General features: G+C 29.1%; 3 protein-coding genes across 4 annotated transcripts; 1 reads left to right on the top strand and 2 right to left on the bottom strand.

The window, feature by feature from the left end:
* Positions 1-2,762: 2,762 nt before the first annotated feature.
* On the bottom strand, positions 2,763-10,156 carry LOC111288036 (membrane-associated protein VIPP1, chloroplastic-like). The gene is made up of 11 exons (XM_022878790.2): positions 9,890-10,156; positions 8,880-9,001; positions 8,650-8,760; positions 8,300-8,364; positions 8,144-8,225; positions 7,050-7,124; positions 5,084-5,154; positions 4,909-4,991; positions 4,211-4,275; positions 3,551-3,625; positions 2,763-3,123 (listed from the first exon to the last, which is right to left on the bottom strand). Exons 1-11 carry the CDS (start codon positions 10,032-10,034, stop codon positions 3,004-3,006), a joined length of 1,014 nt encoding a protein of 337 aa, XP_022734525.1. The 5' UTR covers positions 10,035-10,156; the 3' UTR covers positions 2,763-3,003.
* A 1,267-nt stretch (positions 10,157-11,423) lies between these two features.
* LOC111287387 (uncharacterized) lies at positions 11,424-14,226 on the bottom strand. 2 transcript variants are annotated; one of them, XM_089758954.1, is made up of 5 exons: positions 14,067-14,226; positions 12,678-12,784; positions 12,131-12,589; positions 11,990-12,045; positions 11,424-11,892 (listed from the first exon to the last, which is right to left on the bottom strand). In XM_089758954.1, exons 2-5 carry the CDS (start codon positions 12,733-12,735, stop codon positions 11,701-11,703), a joined length of 765 nt encoding a protein of 254 aa, XP_089615080.1. In that variant the 5' UTR covers positions 12,736-12,784; positions 14,067-14,226; the 3' UTR covers positions 11,424-11,700. The 2 variants fall into 2 exon arrangements, with proteins under 2 accessions (XP_089615080.1, XP_089615081.1); XM_089758955.1 differs by lacking the exon at positions 14,067-14,226 and adding an exon at positions 13,783-13,876.
* A 2,549-nt stretch (positions 14,227-16,775) lies between these two features.
* LOC111287701 (E3 ubiquitin-protein ligase RSL1-like) lies at positions 16,776-18,588 on the top strand. The gene is made up of 2 exons (XM_022878372.2): positions 16,776-17,637; positions 18,404-18,588. The coding sequence occupies exons 1-2, from the start codon at positions 17,030-17,032 to the stop codon at positions 18,573-18,575; spliced, it is 780 nt and encodes a 259-aa protein (XP_022734107.2). The 5' UTR covers positions 16,776-17,029; the 3' UTR covers positions 18,576-18,588.
* The last annotated feature ends 3,552 nt before the right edge of the window (positions 18,589-22,140 follow it).

Consider the following 22,140-nt stretch of genomic DNA (forward strand, 5'->3'; position numbering starts at 1 on the left):
TGAGGTGAAACTATGGCTGAAAGCAACTCAATCCCAGAAGAAAAAGGACGAGCTGAAAACGCTTCAGAAGAGGAAGAGATCTCAATAAAAATTGACTGAAGGGGAATAAAAATGACAACAAGAGCATCAATAAGGCGAGAATAAAAGAAAAAAAAATCAACTAGATTAAACCTCAGAAGAAGGAACAACAGAGGATGAAGGAAGGTCGACTATAAAAGATGGACTGACTTGAGAGATAGGGAAAGGTGGTAAATTTTGTAAATCAAAGTCAATCTAAACACACAGATATTCCATACTTAGGATCCGTTCTCTTGTTGCCTGAGCATTCTTTTCATTTTTCCACTACCTTTCTTTGGACATTGGATTAAACCAATAGGCCATCCTCTTATGATTATAGCCTTCGATAATTAGTGAGATCAAATCATTATCTTGCTGCCCCCTGCTGACCTCTTCTAGGTTCTACATAATAACTCTCAGCCTTTCCAAAACTTATACTAGAAAATATGGTTAAGAATACGTACTGAATAAGGTGTGAAAAAACTTTAAAGGTCAGAAAGCTTTTGAGATCAAAAAGTTTAGGTCAAGTTGAGAGCAAAAAAAACAGAAAGATGAAAAATTGAAGTCCCAATTACTCTTTATATTGATGTGCCTCAGATCAGATAAACGACACAGGTTGTGTCATGTGTTAAAGCAAAGGTGGGAAGACGTCTTTTTGACTTCTCGTTTTAAATTTTCCTACTCAGACTACCTCATTTCTTATTTAATGCTATCAGATTGACCTAACTGAATAAATCCCAGATCAAATCGATTAAATTGAAAGACTCTCCAAGGTAAATCGAGAGTGTGGTTCATTGTCAGAGTCCAAAATAGAAGCTTAAATCCAAGTTTTTAAAATAAAATACAAGTTTCACCATGGCCAAATGAACTCCAACACTAACTTCGAATCATTCCAAACAATTAACACCTCAATAACCTTTAAGCTAACTATGCACTCAACTAGGGCACACACGCAAGATCAAACTGCGGCTCAAGGCTAGCCATCCCTTAAAATCGACCTCTCTTTATAATGTTAGCTTCGAAGACTTGAACTTCCAAGTCATCTCTTTTTACCTATTTGCCCTATATTAGGGATGTCAATAATACCTTCAACAATCTGATACTCAGACTACTTTATGAAAAGATAGAATGTTAAGGACATTTGATGATAAAAAATATATAGTGATTTTTTTCTCTCTATAAAGCCTCCAATAGACAATCAGGGATATTTCTATCTTTGTGCTGATTTGATATGTCGGATCGGTCTAACATGCTCAATGCTACATCAGCTCAACATTGTCTCTATTGTCCCTTAACAGTCTCCTATAGCTTACCTTTAAAAATGAAGATCCAAACAACATTAAAACACGATTTATTCTACTATTTTTCTTTCTTTCCAACTTACTTTCTAACTTGAATCTTTTTGACTTAACACATTGAAATGCAAATGCAAAAAATATATTTTGTATTTGTCTTTAATTACCTTTTTTTTTTTATCTTTCTAAGAAAGCCTCTAAGTTGGAGCATGGTATTAATAATTATAATAATAATAAAATTAAAATCAATGATAAAATATATATTTAAATATAAACGTGATAAAATGATAAAATTAGATATTGTAACCGATTATCCGGTTAAAAATAATTAATTATTGTGTATGAAAATACATGTATGAAAATGAGATAATCGAACGCTTTACAAAGACGATTGACGTCCATAAATGAAAGATATTTTTTATTTCAATTTGACCGAAAGACAGTCAAATGTCTTAGGCAAGAAAATCCACTGTTTTAGGATCAGTGGATCATTGACCTTTCATCTCCGATCTTCAACTTAAAGAACGGTGGTTTCATGCATAAGAAGATGCGATTAAAATGCATGTTACAGTGTAACGATAATCATTCAATCAGATTAAATTTGATTTGATTTTTTTACATGATACATAATATTATAAAATTTTAAAATTTAATTCAAATATAAATTAAAATTTTTAAAATAAATTTAATTCGAATTAAATTTTATCGATTGTTAATCAATTTTTAAATTTTATATTTTTATATATTATTTTAAGAAGATTTTTAACATATTTAAATATATTTATATATAAATTAATTATTTTTATTTTATAAAAAACTCAAAATATATAATAAATTAATAAAAATATATAATTCAATTCAATTTAGTTTTTTTTATTTTTTATATCTTGATCTTAAATCCAATCCGAATATTATATATATATATATATATATATATATATATAATTTTAGATTTCTCAAATTTTTTTTCTCTCTTAAAGATTTAGTATCACTTATCGTTAAGTACAATGAAATCCAAACGAGTCTTACTAAAACTGTTCATTACTTGCCTTGAATGAAATGGCGTGCAAGAAAAGAATGTAACTCTTTGTTAAGAATTTACTCGATTTTTCGTCCAAGACTACAATATCCTTTGAATTCTTTAGTCTCCATTTGCTAAAAGTTTTGACACGTTTCCTTTTTCTTGGCAAGCAATTTCTACAGTGTGTAAGAGTCCCAAGTAAACATTGCCATGCCGTATAAAGAAGTTCCAAGCCACATTCATAACTTCTGCCTATATGTGTAAATCGAGTCTTTGATTTTTATGTATTTAACATATGAAATTCAAATCTCAACGCTTACAATCTCTTTTCTTATACTCGAACAACAACGATCTCTTTCGTATTAAAAATATAAAAATGCTGAAGGAAGTTGCCGGGAAGACCAATTGTACATTATCAAGCTATTGAATACATAGTCTGAAACATGGTCATTGCCACAGGTGCACATTAGGTTATGAGTGCAACCTGACAATGATCATCTAATGTAATACAGAAGTATGTACATAAATATCCAAAAATAGCTATAGTTGTTTGAGTTTGGACTTGAGCTTACCAAGTTAGACCGTTCGAAGAAGGTTCATTCTTGATATAAGAATTGCAGATCAGAAACCTTAGAAGTCCTTCGCCCTTTGCCTCAATTCATTAAGCTCCATCTCGATCTCAGCATCTCGATATGGAAATGTCTTGTTTGTGCTGGTAGAAACAGTTCTTCCAGGTGGAAGTTCTCCTTTCTGTTAATCAGACGAACAGGAAAAATAAAAATTAAAAACCTTTCAAATGGTTGAAATTCAAGGCACTGTTCCTTCCTATAGCTTCTTGGCTCAAAGCTGGAAGAACAACTTTTGAGGTTTTGACCGAGGGAAATTTCTTTTCCTTCTCCTCAAACTACTACTCAAGTCTCTAGTTGCCAAAATAGACCAGGGAAAGGAAGAACATGATCAGCAGAACAATTCTGAATGTTCAGTCAATTCTGGTCCTTTTTTTTGGCCAGTCAAGACACAATTCTGAATCTGATTCTTCACCCAACAACCAGACAGAGCTGAACATATTGTTAGTTCAATGTAATTTTAAAAGCCTGGTTGAGGGAAAGTTATATATCAGAGAAACCTAATCCATCATAAAGAATTCCATTTTTCATAAAGCAAGAATAAGACATACCTTTGAGCTACCAGAGAGTTCCTTTTTCAAGTTTGCAAGATCATCATCAACCGATGTGCTCTCAAGTAATGCAAACTGCAAATTTAAGTTACGGGTTTCCTTAAGTGAATCGAAAGGAGTATATTTTGCAGAAGGAACTATCAAGTCTACAAGCAAAAAGATTATATTATCATAGCAAAAGGGTCCTACAAATATGAACTGCAGTACAAAGTAGTCTTGTTGTCTTGTATTCTTAATATGAATTTTCAGGTCGTAAGAAAATCCAGAATATGGCAAGCAACTTTTCTGATAAATGCCTAACTATAATTCTAATATTTTGTATCTTAAATTCAAGAAAACTTCACTTATCCCTTACAACATGACCAGCTTTATTTACAGGAAAACGTTTTCCGTATTTCATATCCTTGGAGAACCAGGAAATATTTCAGAAAGTAAGTCCCAAGTTCATAAAGAATGAGTCAGAGCTTATACCTACAGCTAAATTGACATTTCCTAGTTATGCCATCAACAAGCCATTAACACTGTTAAATATCTGGCCTATGATGGCCACCACCAACAATGATGCAAATTATCAAATTTCAAATATCAACAATGGAAATTGGCCATAGAAAGTTTAAATTGGATTTAAAGAATGCAAAATAAAGATAGAGCAGTCACCACCTTCCCTTCAAGATCATCTGTGGTTAACTGCCCCAGAGCTTCTGCTTCAGACTCCATTGCCAAAACTGCCAAAAAAAGGAAGGCAAGGGACAAAAAATAAGAGACTAGAATTCAAATCAAATCTAGTTCTTATAAATTGATTATCAACCACAGGAAATGAAAGAGATAGTCTATCTTGAGTAATCAAGAACTAGATTTAGCAAGAAGGGATCACCAATCATCATGTGTGTGACAAGGATGACTTTAGATATAAAAGATTATTAATGCCGCCACTTCTAATGAAATATTTAGTTCAGAAAATGATGGTTAAACAGAGGCATTTCATAACTAAGAAGAGTGGGTAGGCCAAAAAGGACACATATCTGAACTTTAGAACTCCTCACATCCTCAACAACATATTACATAGATATTTTTAACTCACGAAACTTTTTCACAATGCAACTCCCTAAGCTTGAAATTGTGTCAGTGTACTAGAAGAAATCACCCAATAATTTAATTGGATAATATTTTATGTTTAAGATAGGTTCCATTAGAGAAATATAGCACATATTACACGTTAGATGCTTATTGCAAGGCTGAAAAAGCTCTATTAGGTGCACTTTCTGTCATGTCAAAATAACAATCTTGCTAACCCTGATTCATGAATTAATAGGGTGTTCACATACAACGAAAAAGCTTCCAACCTAAGATTAACTAACCTTTCTCTTCCATCTTCTCAAAAGCTGATAAAGCACTGCTAGTGTTGACATTTCCCACCATCTCATTTACTTTTGTCGCAGTTCTGAATCAACATCAAAGTAATCGTTATCAGAAAGTCTAATGTGATGAAACACAGAGAAAAAGGAAGGTAGCAATGGGAATAGTGGAGACTACCTTGCTGACTGAGCACGTGCTTTTAAAGTGTCTTTCTTTGACTTCGCCTCTTGTATCTTGCTCTCCAAAAGCTACACAAAATGGAATTCAGGGAATGTAACCGTAACAAATCCATCAATGTGTACATAATAACAAGATAAAAAAAATGACGTAGATGATTTTCCTATTACATCTATTATTTATTTATTTATTAGGTGTTTCATCAATTTTTTTTTTGTCAAAACCATCTGCTAAGGATGTCATTACTGAAAAAATTTATGTCATTTATAATTCTACGGCAAGTAATAACAAATGATACGAGAGTTAAGGATATAAGACTTAGTTAAGGATATAATAACAAATGATACAAGAGTTAAGGATAAATAACAAATGAAAAAAAAAATTTTCTTTGGCCTTTCGTACAGCCGACCCCAAAGTTATAGGATATAAGACTTAGTTTGTTGTTATTGTTGTTGTATAATTCTAGGCAAAAAAATTGATATGCTAGGCTTCCTAGTTCATTTATTTCCATATTTTACCCAATATTTATCCCAATTACTCTAAGCTGTTGTGAGGAGACACTCAATTCAAAGCAAAATGTTGAGAGATGGATTTCAGAAAAATAACATTATAATAGTATTAACTCTTAAATTTGGGGCTCTATTCCAACATTAATCCTAGTTATTGAGATACTATTAAAAGATTTGAAGAGTGTGAAAGAAGAGCAATATCTCCCTTACCTCTTTGAAAGATGCTCATATCCCAATAAATCTCATAAATTTTCAGTGATTATCTCTCTTCAATTTGCGTAGATTTTATTAGCTTAAGAATTTTTATTATTTGAGACACAGTACCAAGGCCTCCCATTGCTAGAAGGCAACTTTTGGAAATAACCACCTTGTCATTCCTTCAGAAACCATTGCTGCTTAACAGCTCTGACACTCCTCTTTGGTTTATCTTTCTAAAGATTATAGATTCTCCTTTTAATCACTTTTAAATCACTACCACTGTTCATTTTATCACTGCACAGCATGCTCGTATCATAAGACTTTCATTATTCAGTATACCACCTTACATCACTAGTACCTAACCAGAATCACGTAGTGTGTGTTATTACCTCATTCCAGTTGTAATATTTTCATTCTACCACAGGACTTTGGCTCCCATATTTATTCTTTCAGCTTCAAGTTCTATCTTAATTCCATAAAGTTACTCCTTTCCTCCATGACAGTCATTCAGAAACATTTCATACAATCAAGAGCAAATTATACTTACCAACTATAAGGATTAGGCGAAAGTCACTTCTAGAAGTTGCACCCAACACTCTGGTTCGCAATGTGATAAATGGAGGTTTATGCTGTTAAACTTTTAAATGAACTAACAGGGTACAAAAGATTTCTGGCTAAATACATGTGGAAAGAGTAATCTCAAAAAACCATAAATGAAAAAAAAAAAAAAAAAAGACCTACAAATTATATTAAAAGGCATATACATAAAAATAGCAACAGTAATTTGTCAGCTACTTGACGTCCAGCAATTCCCACCACTTTGCTGACATGAAGCATCACAGAAAATTCAGACACATGACAAGGCAGCTAAAACTGCTCCATTTTTTTCAGTTTGATTCATTTTCTCTACCTAATGGATCATATATAGGTAATAGCAAGATAATAGTTCAGTTCCCTCTCCTAACTTATTCCAGGATCTTATTTAACCAATAACTTTTAACATCAAGATCAACAAAATAACATTACAACATTCTTTCCTCTCTATTCCTTATAGCCTCTTTATTTAAAACAGATATTTAACCTTCAGATTTTTATGTCTCACACATCAAAACAATAATCATTTATCTGAATTCAAGATAAACATTGCATTCAGACCTAAGGCAATATATGACATATTCTCAATAAAAGTCCTAGCCAAATTATCTAAATGGATAATCTTTCAATGGAATTAATAGTAGTAAAGATAAATAGAAATATACCCGAGTGTTAGAGACAAGATTCTCAACAACACTTTTCTGTTGATCAAGTTGAGCTTTCAATGAATTAGCATTATCCTGCAACAAAAAGGAAAAACGATGGTTGATCAATTATTCGATCAAAAAAAAAAGCTATCCACTTTAGGAACTACGAATTAAGGTAACAACCCTAAAAAGTTGTTTTCAATCCCTAGAAAATTCTCTGCATCAATTACAGAGTCTAATCCCATTTGGCGTATAATTTTATATGGGTTTTAGTTTAGTTTGAAAGAGTTTTATATGGCTACCACATGATTGTAATTCCTATAATGCGCAACAAGGAAGGAAAATAAGGAGAAACTAGAGTTCATAAAGAAAGAAGAAACAGAGAAATTTGAGAGAAATGGAGGAAATCAAGAGGACATAGAAGAACCAAGTCTGATTCCAAAATCTCAAACTTTCAACACCAAATACAAAGCTAACGGATTTTGAAATAGCATAAAATACTAATATCTACATCTTAAACATTAAATGAATGCAAAATACTAAATTTAACTCTAAAATATCCTACAACTGGAAATTAAAATCAGACCCATAAAAATATGATAAAGCAATTGAAACTGTCCTAAATGCCTTTATTTCTTCAATCAACCTTTTTCTCACCCAATATCAACTCATCTTCTCTTCTCTCTATCCTTTTTCTTTCTCCATATAAATTCAGCATCCTTTTGTAACCCTATACTTTTCCATTGAGCAAATATACTAAAACCATAAAAGTTCCACCCCAATATTATAAATCTGATCTGTTTTTCTTTCTTGCAAATTAAACCTTCTCCTTTCATTGAAAAACTAAACTCTAAAAATCCAATCACACCAGCTATTGGGCTAAACTATGGTAAGTTTGTTAACCTAACTTTTCATTCCCCAAGCCTTTTAAGACACAAAATAGTTTAGGGAAAGCTTTGACAAGGGAAATTTTACTTATATGTCAAATTCTAGGCGTCCTATCAATTTTACTTCATGAATGTGCTTTTGCATGTTTCGAGGAGTAAGAATTGTAGATATGGAAATAATGAATGCTCAGAAAAACTCTATTTTCTCGCAAGATGACATCTTACTGCATAAGATTTACGCCTCTTGAGGGCTTCACGTGCAAGATCCTCTTCTCCTTTCTGAAGAGCCAACTGTGCTTTACGGTACCTATATGAAATCAAAACTTAATGGGGAGACCAGCATACTCTGCAGACTAAAAAGAAAACTCCTTGATCAATTACCAATCTTCAGAAGCCTGTTGTGTAGCTTTGTACTTATTTTCCAACCGCTTTTGAGATGCTAATACCTTCAAAACAATAAAAAAGAAAAAGGATCACATATGCATATGTAAAGTGGGAAGAAAATTTCACTGAAAGGCGGAATAAAAAATTGCTAAGAATATAAACTGCAAAGACCATCTAGGCATCTATGATTGAGTGCATATGCAATACAATTATGAATAAAAGAGAGTAAAAGAATATCAAAATCAGTGAAAAAGGTGAGAAAAGGAAATTAAGAGAACAAAAAGAAAGGAGCCAAAAGACAACTTAAGAAACACGGGAAACTCAAACTATAAAATTATGAGGCTTACTTGTGCTGTGGCCTGTCTCATCTTCACCAAGTCATCATTCATTTCAAGCACAGCTTGATCTAAGATTTTCTCAGGGTCTTCAAATGAACTTAATAGTGCATTTGCATATGACTGCCATTATCAGTGAATTGAGTCAAGTTATTGAGATAACACATCAAAAGTTGGAATCAGAAGCCATTGTATTATTACATTTTTTTACATGAATGTATAAACAATTCCTAAAAACTGACCTTAACAACTCTAGCAAACCGATCAAAAAGGTTCATGCGCGTAACAAAAGCACCTCCACCTTGTCTATGACAATTAGATCTTCCTGGAAAGGTCCTTGTGCTTGTAATTTTAAGGGCAGCCACTGTTAAAAAAAATTTGCTAAAAGTATAAGTTGAACCTACTTTAGATGTTGGCGCTTAGCTCTTTTAGATGATGTTAGACACTCCTTTGAATTTGGTATTGTCATGTGCTAGACTTAGAAAATGTCCTTTTTCATGCGAGATTCAATCATTCATATTACTCCCAAATCATCACCTAGAATGCAAATAATCTAATCAAACAATAGGAAAATGGGATGAAAAGATGGTGGCATCAAATGACAAGCTATTCAAAATTCCATCAGTCAAAACAAAAGCCCCTTATTCAAAACCTTACATAATTGCAGGAGAATCGAACCAACTCATCATCAATCTCTTATATATTATTGAATTGGTTTAACTTTATTAACATATAAAGCATACAAATACTTTTATCCACAAAACCATTTAAGTTTTAACAATTTAATTTCTTCAGGGACCGATTGATTTCACCATGAGTAAATGACCCAAATAGACCCATAGCTCATTGATCAAAGAAATGTCATCATCCATGCAACCAGCTGTGCTTGAAAAAAGTTCTATGTGTTCCAGTTGAGTTAAGTTAAGCAGCCTTGTCAATCTATTTGTCAAATAACATTCCTTGGCAACCCTTCTTCCCACTACTCAAGCTATCAAAAACACAATGGTACTAGGTTGTCAATGAAAAGCAAAGTTTTTTCTTTAAAAAAATCATAATTTTGATATATCCCATCACAATAAATAAAATTTAGTTCCAAATTTTCAACATTGAGGCTGTAACATAGAAAATAACAAACACAACCAAAACAATAGCAACAGAGAGAAAGAAGAACTCCTAATTCACTGACTGACCAAGAAAGAAATAACAAATACCCATTAAAATTGAAAGCAAGAAAAAGCCAAAGGAAAGGTACCTCCGCCATTAAAGAAGGAAGAAGTGAGTGGTTTCTTAACTAAACAGAGGCTGCTGCTGCCACTCCCGGAGCTTGAAGAAGAAGAAGAAGTAATGGGTTTCAAAGGGAGGGTCAATCCTGTAATTATGTGAGATTTGACGGCCATTTTAGGATCACCAATGGGAAGTTTTTTTTTTTTTTTTTTGCTGTGAGAAATGAGAAAAAATATTTCTGGATAGAAGGAAAGAGAAGATGATATCACCCTCCGCAGCTGCAGAAAGTCCGAAACAGTTAAACCGGATTGGATCGGCATTTTTCTTTAATAGGGCGGTTCGACCGTTTCAGCTCTGTCGGTTCATTTCACAATTTTTTTTTTTTTTTTAGCATCAATAAAATTAGATTTTGCAATAAGCTTTTGTTTGATAAATTAATATTTTTAATATTAAAAAATTAATTATTAAAATAATTTATTGGTATATTGCTAAAATTATATGTTAAGTAGATTTTTTTATTAAACCTTTCATTAAAAAAAACTTTTAGAACCAAAAACTTAATTAAGAAAAACATATAACTAAAAAATAATAAAAGAACATATAATTAAAAAAATAAAGGTAATGTGAAGAAAAACACCTTTATTATTTTTTTTTTTTTATGGAAAGGATAGCATCTAACAAATGAAGCAAAGTCTATGTTAACAGCATACTACTAAGTTTTAGTAAATTTTCTAAGAGAAAATTTTTTTCGAAAATTAATTATTCATGAATTGAGATTCAACTTGAATATTAAAGTCACAATAAATTCAAATTTTAAATGACAGGGGATAATATCATTTGAGTTAAAATTCTATGCATATTATCAATTAATTATATAGTGACATGAATAAATTAAAAATAATCAGACCCATAAAAATAAATATTAATATATTTATTTAAATTTAATTAATTATTAAAAATAATTTATTTTTCACACCTTTGCCTAAGCACTTTTGTAATATCTATGTTATTTTTATTCTCGTTAGAGTAAATAATTTTCCAAAATCCCTTGTCCATGATGGCTACATTGCGGAAAATTTTTTTCTCGGGAAGCACTTTCCAAACTCATCCATGTCGCTAGATTTGATTTGATTTTTTTAAATTTTTAAAATTCAATTTAATTCTATTTAATTGGTCGATTTTTATTTTTTTTATATATTATTTTAATATATTTAAGTAAATTTTAATATAAAATTATTATTTTTATTTTACAAAAATTTAAAATATTTGATTCAATTCGATTTTTTTTACTTTTCATCTTTTAATCTGAAATTTGATTCAAACTTAATATATATATTTAATATCCAAATTTATCCAAACCAAATAAGAAAAATACTAATCTAAACTAAATCAAACACTACGATTTTGAATTAGTTTTTAGTTTTCTCCATTTTTTTTCTCATCTTAGACGGATCTGCCTGCCAGAGACAGCTGCTATCCTGGGGGATGCATGTTCAAAGTGAGTGCATGCATACCCTGTAATCAGGATCAATGTCAAATTCGATGAATGCTGCAAATATTACTGGCCTAACATGAAACTGAATAGCACCAATTCAACCTGTTTTTACAGAAACAACAGTTGAAGAAGCCAAACCTGAATGCAACAGATGTTACCACATGATTACCGACTAAGCAAAATAACGGTGGTCCAGTACAAGCCACAATAAAAGGAATTTGAAATACTTGGGTTACTGCTACTCATATGCTACCAGGTAGAATTGACAAACAGGCAAAGGAAATCAATGTTTTGACTGTTATGTAGAATTGACAAACAGGCAAAGGAAATCAATGTTTTGACTGTTATGGTGATTCTATCAACTTGAAACTGGGAATGTACTCGGGATCATTCCAGTGGATATAATGATCCAGTGGCTCTGGACTAGGTGGGGCAGAGTCCAGTTTCCTCGACATCTTATGCTTTGGAGGAGATGGATCTTCAATCAGCAGCTTGGTCATCTCTAAGGGTTCAAAGTCCCTTGGAGGACTCATGTACTGTAACAGAAATAAACTAATAAATTAAGAGAATCCATATGCTAAAGTTAGAAAACTTGTAAACAATAACTAAGATGAGACAACGATGAAAACTTACCATCATTTTGTTTGACAAAGGAGGCTCTTTTGTAGATGCAGACTGTTTGGAGAAATCTAAATAAAACATACATTAAAATGTAAGTATCCAGCCAAAAACTAAACCGTCATGGACATCTGAATACGTTACAACATTGCTTACCATCTAATCCAAGTATCCGCAAAAATTCATTCATGCTTATAGCTCCTTTCTGCGCTTTGATGCATTCTTCATGATTGTGCAGAAATCCTTCCTCTGCAATATCTTTGGGATGACTTGGATCCTCTGCCAAAATGGTTAACTTAGCAGTTTGATTCTTCTTTGATGTCTCCTGCAAGTGTGGCTTACCCGAGTTTGAAATGTCAGAGAGAGCTTTCCTGCCACCAGCTTGCACTTTCTCTGAGGCTTTAGAGACACTCTTCTTCTTGCTTGAATCATGTGTGAGTTTAGAGGCACAGCTGTCTTTCTCAGTGAACGAAAGTACTTTAGAATTCTCCTTTTTTGATGTTCGGTTTGGGGTCGGGTTCACTGAATTTGATAAATCACCAAGTGGTTTCCTTCCCCCAACACCAGCTTTCCTAGGAGCTTTGGAAATATTTGCCTTGCCCACACCAGAAGCACCTGTAGAAGGCACTTTCGATTATAATTCAACTTGAAAAAAATAATAATAATAAACTAAAAACAGAACAGAAAGTGTTAGCAGTTGTACCATTGTAGTGAACATTTAAATTCTGATCTTTAATCAAACCAACAGTACGTGATGCCATCTGAGCAATCCGCTGATAGAATCCAAAACACTTCTATAAAAACTTATACCTACAAGATGTGCAATGCATAGAAAAGGGAAGAAAAGTCATGGTCTAAGATGTGCAATCAAGTTCACAAAAAAGACCAACCAAAATATTGTATGAAGAGCGGTAAGGGAAAATCAAACACATAATGGGCAAGAAACATGCTAAATCCTGCAACATAATCTAATTCGTGCAGCGCAGGTGGGGATGCCAGAATAGCAATGTTCGTCCAGGGCTAGACTAAGCTAGTATCATGCTAAGCGCTCGAAGGGAATAGGTAGGATGCTTCAATCCCACGTCAGATAGGAAAGAGAAGGTCACGCAGCATATAAGCGTTAGTGTTGCACAGCCTAATAAGTCGGTTTTGCGATGAGAGTGTAATGGTCACATGACAAGTGATATCATAGCCAACCCTTGATTCAGTCGACTCCAAGCCAAGTGCCCCAGCAGAGGTAGACAGGGTGAGCCAGTCTGGCCATTTAACAAGGTGCCAAGGTAAGGCACGGTGGCAGCCAAGCACTCCAAAGGGGAGCAAGCAGATTGGCAGCCGTGAGAAGGGCATATAATGAAATTGAGTGGGGGAGAATGTCTCCAAGCCCTCCAAGGGAGTAAGTACTGTGCTTCAATCTCACATCGGATAGAAAAGAGAGCACACCCCAATAAGCCAGTTTTGAGGGATAGGGTAATGGCACGTGACACTAGGGCAAAGGCCAGCCCACATGATTACAAGATGTGAGACTTGAATCCCACATCAAAAGTATGGGATTTTTCCATGCGGGATTTATATCTACTTGGGCTCTCCATGCTAAGGGCAAGCTTCTGGGTATTCTCCAATTTTCCTACCATATCATCCTAATGATGATAGAATTAAGGATTTCTATAATTTAGTAACTCTATTTTCTGTTTGTGCTTTTCACTTCAAATAATTATCAATTATGTAAACCCTAGGTCATCAAATCAGCCACCTTCCCCAAAAAAAATCAAAAAAAAAAAAAACCAGAAAGCGATAAAACAAAAGCAGACCAATTGGTCATTGTACGAAATTTTCTTTTCCTTTTCCACCCTTTCTCAACAACCAAACAGATTCTTGTTTTTATGCTTATCATTTCAGAAATAATCCAAATCCCCGTTTCATTTTCCACCCTACGTTAATAAAGAGAATTTAAAAAATATGTTCAAATATTTTAACAAAGTTTTCTCTTTCCACCATTAAAATTTATACAAAATATCTCTCTTGAAACAATAACTTCATTAAGAAATTAAACAAGAAAAAAAACTATAAAAGGGATTTAAGAGATAAAACTCACAATGGGTTTTTGATGAATCAATCTTTTTCTCACTTGTTATCTCAGAATTTTCTTGCTCGTGATCTGCAGATTCTGCAATTCGCTTTGTTTTTAGGGCTTTGAACTGTGTCGATTTCTGTTTATAATGAAGAGCCTAGAGTTGCAACGGTAACTTTTTTTCGGTTTTACAGGATTGCCCCTCAGCTTTCGCATTTTAAATGGGCAAAGTGGGCTCAATAGGTCCATCCAAAAGTTTGGGCTTTTAGCTTGTAACTAGTAATTATGTTTAAAATTTCAATTAATTGTAATAATTTAAATATTTATATAAGGATTTGAATGATAATTTAATTTAGTTTAATAAATTTTTATATTTAAATCAAAAATAAAATATATAATTACATTAATTAATTATAATTTAAATTTTAAAATTGATATTAATTTTTATGCTTATATGTATTTCAATAAATTATATTTTTTAATTTCAAAAAAGAAATAAATGAAAGTATAAAAATAATATAATTAATTAAACTAAATAAATAGGATTAAACAATGTATTTTAAATATTTTGTTATTTTAATTTATAGTATAGTTATTGTATAAGAAATAATATAATGCATGAAAATTATATTCAGGGTTAATTTTTTTAGTATAATTTTTTAAAGATAAAGATTTGAAATTAAATCTTTGATAGACATATACATATATTTAACATTAAATAAAATTTTTAAATACTAATTACATCTTTTACTTTATATTTCATTTTATTAATATAAACTCTTAAGAGGTTTAACTAATTTATATAAACTAAAATATGGAAAAAAATATATAAATATTTTTTTAAAATTAAATCACACTTGAATAAGAAATTTTTATCTAATAGCGAAGCACGGGCAATTTTTCTAGTGTTTAACAAAAATTAGGTATTAACATTAAATTCATCAATATATTGAATTTTGCCATTATATTTTCAATTTGTTATTTTTTTAACAGAAATTAATATAATTGACGGAATTTTGTTATTTTTATTTCATTATTTTTTTATCAAAATCAACGAAATAAAAAATATAATGACGAAATTGAATAAAATTGATATACAATAATAAAATTCATTATTGAACCATAATGTAATGACAAATTTGACTTGAATTCCAAAAAATTATAACAAGAAGTAATTCAAAATTAAACTTGATAATTCATTTCATCGTATCGTGTAAAATATTATATTCATATCGTGTTTTACATGAAAATTACATATTATAATTCATATCGATACAAAAATATAAAATATAATTTTTTGATTTTATTAAATCTATTTATGATTTTTTTTTAATTTTAAGTCGTGTTATTTTTATATTTTTTTTATATCGTCTCGTATTATATTATCATATTGTATTTTAGATTATCAAATTTATTCAAAATTATGGTACACACCTTAAAATTTAAATTAAAAAAAAAAAAGAAAAGAAATAGTAAGTCTTAAGCTGAAATAAGTCTTGAAAAAAAGATGGCGTGACCAAAATATGATAAAGGAAAACAATTGTTTCAATGCAAATTGAACAACATTGTTGATAGGATTTGGACCACTTTAGCTTTAAATAAATCATATAATAAGTAAAGGAAGTATCAGCAATTCCTTTGTGGTACCTTCACCTACACTAAGAAGGCAAAATTTTGTCAATTTTTTTATAGGGATCGTAATGGATAACCCTTCTCTTTAACTTGGCTTTTCTCAAACGCAACTATATATTTACATGCAATTTCTTGGAAGCTGCCTGCCTTCACCTTTTTATGGGCAACTTTGATGGTCCATTTCTTCCTTACGATAAAAACATCCAAGATTTACTGATATGGTGTTCAATTTGGTCCCATTTTTTTTATTGAGTTCGAATTAAATTCAAATATTAAATATATATATTAAATTTTGATTAAATTTTAAATTAAAAATAAAAAAATAAAAAAATGAATTAAATTAAATTATATATTTTTATTAATTTTTATATATGTTTTAAAGTTTTATAAATAAAAATAATTATTTTATATTTAAATATATTAAAAATTATATTAAAATAATATATAAAAAATATATTTATAAATTGATAAATTCAACCGAATAGAATTAAAAAATTTAATTCGGATCAAATTTTAAAAATTTATAATTTTATACATTATCCAAAAAAATTGAACTGAATTTGATCTGAACTATTATAATCTTATTTTTAGTTAAAACATATGTAAATTGAATTAAGGATTAATTAAAATAACATTTAATAAGTTTGAAATTTAAATTTTAATATTTGTAATCTCTCTTTCTTTACTCAAATTATGGTTTAGTTTCTAAAAAACTTTCTAAAAAATCCTTAAGTAGGTTAAAATTAATATTTTCAATATGTTGTGATTCAATATTGAATTTTGACATTACATTTTCAATTTCATTATTTTGGATAAAAATTATTATTTTGTCATTATATATACAATTATTTTGTCAATCTAAAATCAGTTAACTTGTTATTGGCCAAAAAATAAAAACATCCATTTAACTTGCCAACTAGAAGCTTTATGTAAGTAACATGTAACTATTAATAATTTGATTGACAAGAGGACTGTTTCATAAACATTTAAAGTTAGGTTTTATGATAATTAACATTGGAATTTTCAAATTAAGAGGATTAATATGAAACTTGGTTAAATTATAAGAGTATATTACTTTTAAAAAATAATATTTAATATATTTCAGCTTTGAATCGGACTTTATAACTTTTTTTTCTATCTTTAAGTTGCGATCTATCTCGTTATATATATTATATATAATTTTTTTGATAAAAAGTTAGTTCCAATGAGATTGTTTGGTTCCGAGGCAATATTTCATAGCAGTTCCTTGCCCAATTACCTAAAGAAACCATACAAATGTACCAAGATATGGCCTATATAGGTCAGAATCAAGCTCCCTGTCAATTGTTAAAAGCCAAACACAAGAATAATATAGCATGGGAAACTCTCCAGGAAAACCAAGAAAAGCCCTGGAAAAGCCTCAAGAAGAAGATCATCCTGACTCTAGCTTCACTTGTGAGATTTGCATCGAACCCACATTGCCAGGCAAGAAATTCAACAACACCAACTTTTGTAAACACCCTTTTTGCCAAGATTGCATTGCCAGATACATTGAAGTCAAAATCCAAGATAACACAGCGAAAATCGAATGCCCCGAACCAAGTTGCCAACACCATTTAGATCCTCTCATATGCAGGCCGATGATTCCAGCAAGCCTGTTTTCAACATGGTGTGATCTTTTATGCGAGAATTGTCTTTTAGGGTCTGAAAGAAGCTATTGCCCCAACAGGAATTGCTTGGCTTTGGTGTTGAATGAGTGCGGAGGGAATGTGAAGAAATCCCAGTGCCCCAACTGCAAACAACTCTTTTGTTTTCAGTGCCAAACCAAGTGGCATGCTGGTTATGAGTGTGAAGAAAGTGAGGAAATAAGGGATAGAAATGATGTTCTTTTCGGACAGCTTGTTGAGAGAAAGAAGTGGATTAGATGTCCGGGCTGTGGCCAGTGTGTTGAACGTCTTCTAGGTTGCTCTGTTGTTAAATGCAGGTTTGAATCTCTCTTTCTCTGATGTTTTTTTTTTTAATCCAGACTGCATTGTGATTCTAATCAGGGTCAATCAAATCCAGTAGGGAAACTTCTTTGTTACAATTTATTTGTTCTTTTGATCTTGAATTGTTAAGGAAAAGCCAACAGTCTTGTTTTTCTTAATTTGTATATCAAGTTCACCCTTGAGGTAACTGCTTGGATTGGGAGTTTGGACCATTTGGGTGAATCAATAGTGGCTTTCTGATAATTGACGTTAGACACCATGCCTTGTTTCATACGTTTTCTCATTCTGCCTTTTTTCTTTTTGCTTCGATTTTTCACTTTATATGGTTAATTTTGACTTCAACCTTGTCTGTTTATAATACCTTAAAATAGGAATTTATGAATATGAAATTAGACCTAATAATTTAAAATATGACATAAATATAATATGAAAATAAGATACGAATATGATACGATTTAAAATTGTAATAATAATTATATATGAGTTTAATAAAATAAAAAAAATTATATTTTATATTTCTTATTAACACAAATTATAACCCATAATTTTTGTGTGAAATATAATATAAATTCATAAATTTTAATATTTTATATAATATAAATATACAAATCGTTAAATTTATCTTAAACTTAATTTAACTAATTTATATAATTATTTTAAAAAATAATATTCAATAATTTTAAATTTTAATATTTACAATTTCTTACCTTATTTTCGTATTTATTATTGATGGTGGTGCCATTTGACTTGAAATGATTGCAGATGCAAGACAGAGTTCTGCTACCAATGTGGGAAAATTTTAACAAGCAATGGATGTGGATGCAAGAACAGTTTGGGAAATATGATAATGCATGTCAATTTGTATCCTGTCATGTATGTATTTGTGGTCTTCATTTTTGTTGTTGTTTGGCTTAGTATTCATTCTATTTCCTAAGAAGGAATAAATAACGGATGACCAATTTATCTAATTCAAGTACTCAAACATTTATACAAAAGTTAATAATCCCTTGTTTTTACTGGCATCCCTCATATCTTTTCATGGGTTGGGCAACAGAAATTCGGTTAGCTTTTGGAATTCTTTGCTTAATATCCGACTAATCTGACTGGATGAATCTAAATAAATCCGAACATTATTTAAAAATATTAAAAATTTATATTAATATTTTTATATATTTTTAATTTAAATTTAAATTTATTTTTATTTATTAAATATTGATTCAAGTTGAGTTTCAAATTTATGTTCAAAATTATATATTTTTTATTTACTATTTTGTTCAAATTTATCATATATGAACACATATCCAATACATAATTATCAATTGCTATTTATAATAACGTGATTTTTAATTTTTTTTAAATTACGATTTATAATATTAATGTGAGAATTAATCTAATTTAATTTAAATATATAAAATAATTATAAGATGGAGTATACAATAAAGGGATTTCAAAATTTTTTTGAGAGCAAAGGCCCCTTTGGCTCCAACATAGATCCGTCATTGGATTTTAAAACACATTTTTTCGCATTAACTTGATATATTCAAGATTTGATTTTCGAAATATTTTCCCTGCAAATCAACTATTATATTATTCAAGAAAAGAGAACAAATCTCCTTCCCAACTTTACTAACTCTAATGGGTTAAACCATATTATTGTCACGTAATTTAAAAATAAACAATTTGAAAACTAAGATGAAAAATCATTTTTTTTATATTTTAATCTCTAGTTTGAGTTAAAAGAACCCTCTTTAAAATTTAAACATGACAATTCATATCATCATACGTGTAAAATATTATATTTATATATTATTTTATATGAAAATTATATGTTATAATTCATATCAATATAAAAACGTAAAATATAAAATTTTAATTTTATTAAATTTATTTATAATTTTTTTAAAATTTTAAATTCTATTATCTTCTTACTTTTTATTTATATTATTTTTATATTATATTATTGTATCATATTTTAAATTTTCAAGTCTGTTAAAACTTTCAAAACTTTAAAAGCCGTCAAAAAATTTAAAAAATCTAAAACTATTTTTTGAAACTTAAAAAATAATTAAAAACCTTTAAAAACTTAAAATTGTCTCTTAAAATTCTAAAACCGAAGAAATCACAAAAATCGTTAAAATTTTTAAAATACCTAAACTTATTATTTTTATTACATTTAGGCTTTGATAGGAAAAAATGAAAAACAAAATAAAAGTTTGTTCATTAAATAGTTAAAGTATAAAGTAAAATAAATTATTATAAAACTAAATTATTGGATTAATAAAATTGTCATTTTTAATTTGTTTTCATCCTTTAAAGCAAAACCTCAACGGCTTAATGTGAGCTTTTAGTGCGAATCAAGTTTAAGGCTTTAAGCCGACCATTTTCCAAGAGGAAGAACCATAATGAATACGGCACCGTAATTGGAAGATCTCATACGGCACCTTTTTACCCACGTTCAACCTGGCAAGCATTATTAATGACTTTAGACTACCAAACCAAAAATAATTGTGATAATTTAAAACGTAATATAATATGATATAAAAATTATTTAAATAAAAAATATAAAAATGATACGATTTAAAATTTTAATAAAAATTATATAAAAATTTAATAAAATAAAAAATATTTTCATATTTTTATATTTATATAAATTATAACAAATAATTTTTGTATAAAATATAAAACAAATATAAGAATTATTATTATTTTATATAATATTAATACACAAATTGTTATATCTATAAAAGATACCAATTATTGGAGCAAAATGCACCATATTTTCATGATTTTTTATGTAATATTTTATATTTCAATCATTATTTTAAAATTTAATTTTTTTCATTGATAATTTTTTAAAAATATTTCAAATTTATTTATTCATCAATCATTGTTAAAAATTGAACAAAATATGACTCATAAATGTCATGTAAATATTCATATGACATGAATTTTAGCTTAAAAAATCAAAGAAATTTACCTTTTTTACCAAGTGAACATTCATATGAACATACATATAAATAGTAAATTTTATCAAAATTTAGATGGACAATCTCACATTTGCCACATGATGTGTATTAAATAAAATTATAATGAAATAAATTATGTTAAACTCTAGATCTTCCTTATATCATACACAATTAGTGATTTTGCCTAGTTGACAAAAATCTTAATAGTTGTTGTGTCTTTTTTTTTTGTCCATCTTTTTTGGAATATTTTAAATATATATATATATTAAATATTTAAAACTCTTATTTTATATTTTAAAATTAATTTTTTATGGTTTTTTATTTTTTTATATTAAAAATCATGATATTTTAATTTTATAAAAAATTTAAAATTTAATATTAAATACATTAAAGTTAAAACTTTTTTTAAACTATGTAAAAATCAATAACACCCAAATAATTTAATGTACTTCTTTAAGTAAAATTAAATGAAAAAAAATTGTTTTCAATAGTGTTTTAAAAATTGGATCGATTTAGTTAATTTATTCAATCAATTTTTCCTCTTTTGAACAAAGTTTGTTCAATCAATTGAATGTAGAACTGACCACATAACTTTGTTTGTGATCAAAAGCCATTAGCAATTGAAGTGAGAATGAATTTTTATCTCATCAAATTACATCACTAAAAGAGATATAAATTAAATGATGTTAAAGATGAATGAAATTTTAAAATTTTATGAAAATTGTTATCTTTTTAATCAATAAATAAAAAATCGAATTGGATTGATCAATTTAGTCAATTGAATTAATTGAATCGGATATCAAAAGTTCTATCAATTTGACTATAGATCAGGTTTTAAAAATATAATCTTTAACAATCCAAAATTTAAAATTAGATTTAACAATTTTAAATAAGATAAAATGATATGATAAAAAAAATAATACAAACAAAAGATATAAAAATAATATGATTTAAAATTTTATTAAAAATCATAAATAGATTTAACAAAATAAAAAAATATATATTTCATATTTTTATATTGATACGAATTATCATACGTAATTTTTATATAAAATATGACACAAATATATAAATATTTAATATTTTATACGATACAAAAACACGAATTATTAAATTTACTTAAAATCAACATGTTCATAATAACCAACAAGTTATTTTTAAAATTTTTGGAAAAGTTTATATAGTTAATACTAGTAAAATAGAATTGATCAATTGAATTGAAAACCGACCCTTCAGCTGATTCAATGACTGATTTGATTATTATTTTCTGTTATATGATTGATTTGATTATTAAAACATTGGGTTGCAAGGATCCATTAACAATACTATCTTACTCTCCATTTCTTTGGAACTATGTAGTCAAAGAATATCTTAGAAGCCAAAAAAAAAAGTAGGAAAATGATACTTCAACTGTTTTGAGCCAAGTAAACCAAGAATATCTTATAAAAAAAATCGCCAAAAAGTAGAAAAGTCAAAATTTTAATTAAATTAACATTGATTATATCGAAGTATAAACTAATACGATATGAATAA

Source organism: Durio zibethinus, chromosome 4 (assembly GCF_047325235.1).
Source record: "Durio zibethinus cultivar Kanyao isolate XHJ-2024 chromosome 4, ASM4732523v1, whole genome shotgun sequence".
NCBI lineage: Eukaryota > Viridiplantae > Streptophyta > Magnoliopsida > Malvales > Malvaceae > Durio > Durio zibethinus.